This window comes from Octopus bimaculoides, chromosome 11 (genome assembly GCF_001194135.2).
Source record: "Octopus bimaculoides isolate UCB-OBI-ISO-001 chromosome 11, ASM119413v2, whole genome shotgun sequence".
Classification (NCBI taxonomy): domain Eukaryota; kingdom Metazoa; phylum Mollusca; class Cephalopoda; order Octopoda; family Octopodidae; genus Octopus; species Octopus bimaculoides.
This window is the reverse complement of record NC_068991.1, coordinates 18006633-18013071: the sequence shown is the minus strand read 5'-3', so window position 1 is coordinate 18013071 and position 6439 is coordinate 18006633. Positions and strand designations below refer to the sequence as shown.

The window sequence follows — 6439 nt, the reverse complement described above, 5'->3', positions numbered from 1 at the left end:
CTAGGACTTATTCTTTGTAAGCCTAGTACTTATTCTATCAGTCTCTTTTGCCGAACCGCTAAGTTACAGGGACGTAAACACACCAGCATCAGTTGTCAAGTGATGTTGGGGGGACAAACACACATATATATATACATATATATGACGGGCTTCTTTCAGTTTCCGTCTACCAAATCCACTCACAAGGCTTTGGTCGGCCCGAGGCCATAGTAGAAGGCACTTGCCCAAGGTGCCACACAGTGGGACTGAACCCGGAACCATGTGGTTGGTAAGCAAGCTACTTACTACACAGCCACTTTCTTTCGAAAATTAGTTTTCATTTCATCATTTTGTATAAGCACCAATAAATTTGGTAAAAGTTAAATTATAATTACTGTGTGTATGCTATACTTCTTGATATAGCATGCATTTTAACCATGGTGGTAAAAGTATATTTCCAAAGTTACCTGTTGTATGGTGGGTAACACTCTAATGTGATCATAATGTCTCAGGAAAGAATTGGATTTTTGTAGGCAGGGCAATTGGCAGGTGACCTAGGTTTAGACCATGAGAGAGAGATAGTTGGATGATAACTGTAGCCATGGTTAGTATTGCTTGAGTATCCAGCCAGAACATTTGTGGCAGGACCTTCTGGGAGAATGTCTGAGGACTCTTGCACCCATACTCCACCGGGACAGTGAACTACAAAGATGTCTGGAAATAACTGAAGTATTTAAATCTTGGTGATTTTTTTTCTGAGTTCAAATCCTGTCAATGTCAACTGCTATTTTTCATTTTAAGTACCAGTTATATAATGGAATCAATATCACTAACTGTTCCTTTTTACTTATAAACCTATCATAATTATTATCATTAAGGCAGTGAGCTGGCAGAATTATTAGCTCGCCAGACAAAATGCTAAGTGGCATTTTGTCAATCTTTACGTTCTGAGTTCAAATTTCATCAAAGTCAACTTTGCCTTTAATTCTTTGAAGATTGATAGAATAAGTACCAGTAGACCCATTCCCTAAAATTTCAGGCTTTGTGCTTATAGTAGAAATTATTATTATTATTATTATTATTATATTATTATTAGGATTGTGGATTGGCAGACTCATTAGAGTGTTGGATAAATATACTTTAGTCTTTACATTGCAAGTTCAAATTCCACTAAGGTCTAGTCTGCTTTTCATCCCTCCAGAGCAAATAAAACGTACCAGTCAAAAATTGAGGTTCATTTGATCGACTGACCTGTTAATTTATGACTTTGTTAGAGACTTTGTGATAATAAAGGTTGATGGATTAGCAGAATTGTCACAGTATCGGCAGAAAAAATGCTTTGCAGTATTTATTCTGGCTCTTTACATTCTGAATTCAAATGTGGCTGAGGTCATATTTGCCTTTCAATGTACTGGCATGAATAAAATAAAGTACCATTCAAGAACAGCAGTCAATTAAATCAACTACCCACCCACAAATTTCAAACCTTGTGCTTTCAATAGAAAATTATTTTTATCATCATTATGGAATGGCCATTATGTGTTCAATTCCCACTAAGATCAACATTTCTTTTCCCTCCTTCCTGGGAGCCAGTTTGATTAACTGTATTGTACCCCAGTACTTATATTGGTTTCAAATTTTGGCTCAAGGCCAGCAGCTTTGAGAGAGGGGCTAAGTCAATTAAAATGACCCCAGTCATCAACTAGTACTTATTTTATCAACCTTAAAAAGATGAAAGACAAAAAAAAGGCCACTAAGCATCTTGCTCAGCATGCTAATGATTTTGCCAGCTCACTGCCTTAAATCTCCAGTACTTATTTTAAAAAGTATTTCAGATTTGGATGCCAGGCCAGCAATTTGGTGGGGATAGTTGATTACATCTACTGGTTGTACTTCACTGGTTATTTTATTGACCCCCAAAAGGATGAGTTGATTTCAGTGGGATTTGAACTCAGCATGTAAGGAACCAGATGAAATGCTGCTAAGTAATGTAGTCCAACATGGTAACAATTTTGCCAGATTGCTGACACATATCAACAGTTATCATTAATGTGATTGAGTAAAGAACCTGGGAAGTGCATGAATGATGTACAACATTTCATCATGCATATTCAAAGTCCGTTTTCCATGTTGGTGTTAGTTAGCTTGACAGTAACTGGCTAGGCCAGGGGTTGCTCCAGGTTCTATAGTCTGTTTTGGTTTGGTTCCTATAGCTGGATGCCCCTTCCTAATGCCAACCATTTTACAGAGTATGCTAAGTGCTTTTTACATGGTACCATCACCAGTGTTTTTTTAGATGGCACCAGCAGCCACACAATATTTAGTTTTATAAATTAATTGCTATTATTTTTATATGCAAATGACATTAGGCATTATAAACACCAAAGTAGGCCTGTTGCTATTTTTACTTTCTTTCTCAAATTGGTTTAAAAACATCAATTTAGAAAAAAGCAAAAGAAAAAAACCAACAGGAAAACATAAAAACAACTCACTGTAAAATTGTGAAGGAAGTATATTGCACCATTCTCAGTGCCAAGGAGGACTTGTGTATTTTCTGGTGGGTCAGAATCTCTGGCTATGTCACCATTGGGTTGTGCTTGGTAACCTAATATATTGCTGTTTACAAATGAACCTTTACACATCTGGAAAAAAAAAACAGAAGCTCATTAATTGGAATAAACAGAATATCATCAAAATTATCATCATTTCAATGTCTTCCTTTCCATGCTGGAATTTGTTGAGGCAGATTTTCTATTGCTCTCTGTCCTTCCTCTCACCAACACTCAACTATTTTTAAGCAAGGTAATATTATTTCTCCATAAACAGTCGTGTTTTCCAAAGAAGATTGCAAAAGAACCTCACCAATATAACAGTGATGCTTGTGTACAGTAATCACATGAAGTCAAGACAAGGGTACACACACACACACACACATATATATATATATATATATATATATATATATATATATATGACAGGCTTCTTTCATTTTCTGTCTATCAAATCCACTCACTAAGTTTTGGTTGTCTTGGTGTAAAAGCAGAAGACATTTGCCCAAGGTGTTGCTTAGTGGAACTGAACCTGGCATCTCAATTTCTATAAATATCAAAAGCTAAAACTCAGTCCATTACCTATCATTGACTATTCTTAACCACAACATGCCACTAAATATCATCATCATCATCACTTAGACTCCATTTTCCATGCTTGCAAGTTGGAGAGCTGCACTAGGTCCCAGTCTGATTTGGCTTGGTTTCTATGGCTGGATGCCCTTCCTAACGCCAATCACTTTCTAGAGTGTGTTGGATGCTTTTATTGTGGCACAAGTATGAGGACTTCTTACGTGCTCTGGTATGGGTGCTCTTTACATGGCCTGGCACCAGTGCTTTTCATGTGGTGCCAGCACAGGTGCTTCTCAAGTGGAACTGGTATAGGTACTTTTTACATGGTATCAGTATGGATAATTTTTACATTGGATAAAACAGGAAAAGTGGATTAATCATTGTAACAATACTGGTACTTTTATAGGAAGTATAAAGTTAAAATTCTGTTGATTTTATCATTGATTTTTTTTTCCAGTTTTTTTTTAATGAAATGAGTCAGTTATATATCATTATAGTCCACTAATACAGAAACTAACAACAACAATCCACTACAACTAAATCAGCAGAGTGACACGACATCCCAACAATGACCAGAAGTAGAACCCACTTTATAAGTAGACCCTTAGATACAAGACAGTAAAAGAGATACTTACAGCCACTATAACACCTGGTGCCGTCAGTAGGTTCACAATAGAGCCATCTCGTAACACAAATATTTGCTTCATGTTATCTGATATGAGCACATAGCATGACTTGTGGCCATGTTGATCAACGAAGTCCACAGACAAGAGGCTTTTCACAATTATCTCACCCTTCAGTTCCTGCAGAGTAAACCAATGCATAACAAATGAATAAATAGGTAATAATCGTTTTTAATTTATGTGCAATGTCAGCAATTTTGAGGGGAGGGTTTAGTTGATTACATCAACCAGTACTTGATTAATACTTATTTTGCTAACCCCAAATGGAAGAAAGGCTAAGTTGATCTTGATGGAATTTGAAATCTGGATATAAAATGCCAGAAGAAACACAGTTAATTACTTTCTTCAACATATGATTCTGCCAGTTCATTACCTTAATAATGACAAGAAGAAAAAGAATTATAATAATAATCCTTTCTACTAAAGGCACAAAAGCCTGAGATTTTAGGAGAGAGGGCTAGTCAATTACATCGAGAGCAGTACTTGACTGATACTTATTTATTGAGCCCAAAAGGATGAAAGGTAAAGTCAACCTTGGTGGAATTTGAACTTAGAACATAAAGACTGACAAAATGCTGCTAAGCATTTTGTCCTGCATGCCAGCAATTCTGTCAGCTTGCTGTCATAATAATAATAATAATAATAATAATAATAATTATGATGATTTCAGTTACAAATTTGTGGTGGGAGGAAAAACCAGCTATATCAACTCAGCACTTAAGTGGTACTTTATTTATCAACCCCATAAAGATAAAAGTCCAAGTTGACTTTGGTGAGATTTGAACTCAGAATATAAAGAGCTTCAATTACAATGATTTCTAATATAGGTACAAGGAAATAAATTTGTTTCTATCAATCCATTGCATGACTTGTACTTAATTTATTAACTCTGCAAGGACAAAAAGGTGAAATTGACTTTAGCAGGATTTGAACTCGGAATGTAAAAAAAGCTAAGTAAATGTCCACAAGACATTTTGTCAGCTAATCTCCCTGCATTGCAGTATTGCAGTCTGTCGTCCTACCCAGAAAAGACTAAGAAAATGTACATTAGAACAATGGTAAATGAGAACGATCTACTGATCATTCTTGTTTTTTATCCTTTGCCATCAGAAAGATACCTTGTAGTATCTGTATCACAATTCAAAGTCTTTGTTCTGAGTTCAAACTTTACTTCCAGTCAACTTGTAGCAGGGAAATAGAGCTTTCAGGAATAAGCTATGGATGAGAGGTCTCCAATGTCAGACAGAGCAAAACATTGATTGATGCATCATCTCAGTTGCATCAATGCATCAAAAAGGAAAATTAGCAGAGCTGCACTGAAGTAGGATAAATGCTGAAACAGGAAAAATACAGTGCCTTCTTTGATAATACAAAATGCATAGTGGCATTTCATCTGACATGCTAATGATTCTGCCTGGTTTACCTTATAATGATAATAATAATAATATTTTCATGTGATGAAAATATATACATTACCTTCGTGCATTTGTTATTAAGGTTTATCTTCCATAGTTCCTCTGAAACTTTGCTGGCACAGACAATACCAAACTCATCACTTGTCACAATGGCTAAATCACCGGCTGAGGATAAGAATCACCAAAAGAAAAACAAACAAAAAAAGAATCCCATTAGAGAATACCATTAAAATTGTTTGAAGAATACTGGTGTAGATTAATTAAATCTTAATTTATTGCAGCATATGATATAAACTATTGTGCATTTGTGAAAATATTTTTAGTTTTAGCTGACAAACTCTCAAGGTCAAGAAAATATAGCAAGCTCGGGTCACAACATCCAACCCATGCCAGCATGGATAACAGACATTAAATGATGATAATGTTGATAATTAGAATACACACTGTTTTTTTTTTTAATTCTAACCCTAACTTCATGTAATACATTATGTAGAAAAACAAAATAATGTTTTATTTCAGATGTGTCGAAGCAATAGCAGCCTGGAAGAACAGACATAAATACAACAATTGATAAGCATGAATTATTCTGTCTTAATTTTAACTGCAATTAGATATGGCCATATGGGTAAACATTGTTTTGCAAAGGTACTTTATTTGGAACCTTGCATGGACTGGTACTTTATTTTATCGACCCCAAAAGGATGAATTGAATTCAGGATGTAAAGAGCTAGAAGAGATGCTCCTTAAGCATTTCGTCTGATTCACTTACAATTCTACCAGTTCACTGCCTTCATCATTATCATTTAACATCCATATTCCTTGCTGACATGGGTTGGACCTTAATAATCCACTGTATGGAACCTTGATCAATTGTTTATTATCATCATGATGAATACTCAATATTTATTAAGATATTAGAAAAATCGGATCTTTTTTAAAACGGGGGCCACATTTTTCATTAATGTTTTACGTAGTGTTTTTGGTACCGAAAGACTTTCAAACTTCGTATACTTATCTATTTTGTGTTATAGAACAGAAAAATATTTTTGTATTCGAATTTATTTCATGTAAAAAATTGTCTTATTTTGATAATTTCAACCAATCACTGACAAGTATTCAGTTGTTTATATTTACTCCTTTGGCTGATTAAGCCATAGCTTCGTTTTATTTGCTTTTTTCTTTTTAAATTTGCTGTTTTATCCTAACCCTAACACCGATAGAATTGTTTCAGAATCGTTTG

At 35.0% G+C, this 6439-nt stretch overlaps 1 protein-coding gene across 1 annotated transcript in view; it reads right to left on the bottom strand.

Annotated features, from left to right (window-relative positions):
• The window catches only part of LOC106867466 (uncharacterized), a 19011-nt gene that overhangs the window by 8861 nt on the left and 3711 nt on the right, over positions 1 to 6439 (bottom strand). The window contains exons 4-6 of the mRNA XM_014912347.1: positions 5261 to 5364; positions 3737 to 3904; positions 2472 to 2621 (exon numbers count right to left, since the gene is read on the bottom strand). Of these exons, the coding sequence (XP_014767833.1) occupies positions 2472 to 2621; positions 3737 to 3904; positions 5261 to 5364 (422 nt within the window). The remainder of the gene's footprint in view (positions 1 to 2471; positions 2622 to 3736; positions 3905 to 5260; positions 5365 to 6439) is intronic.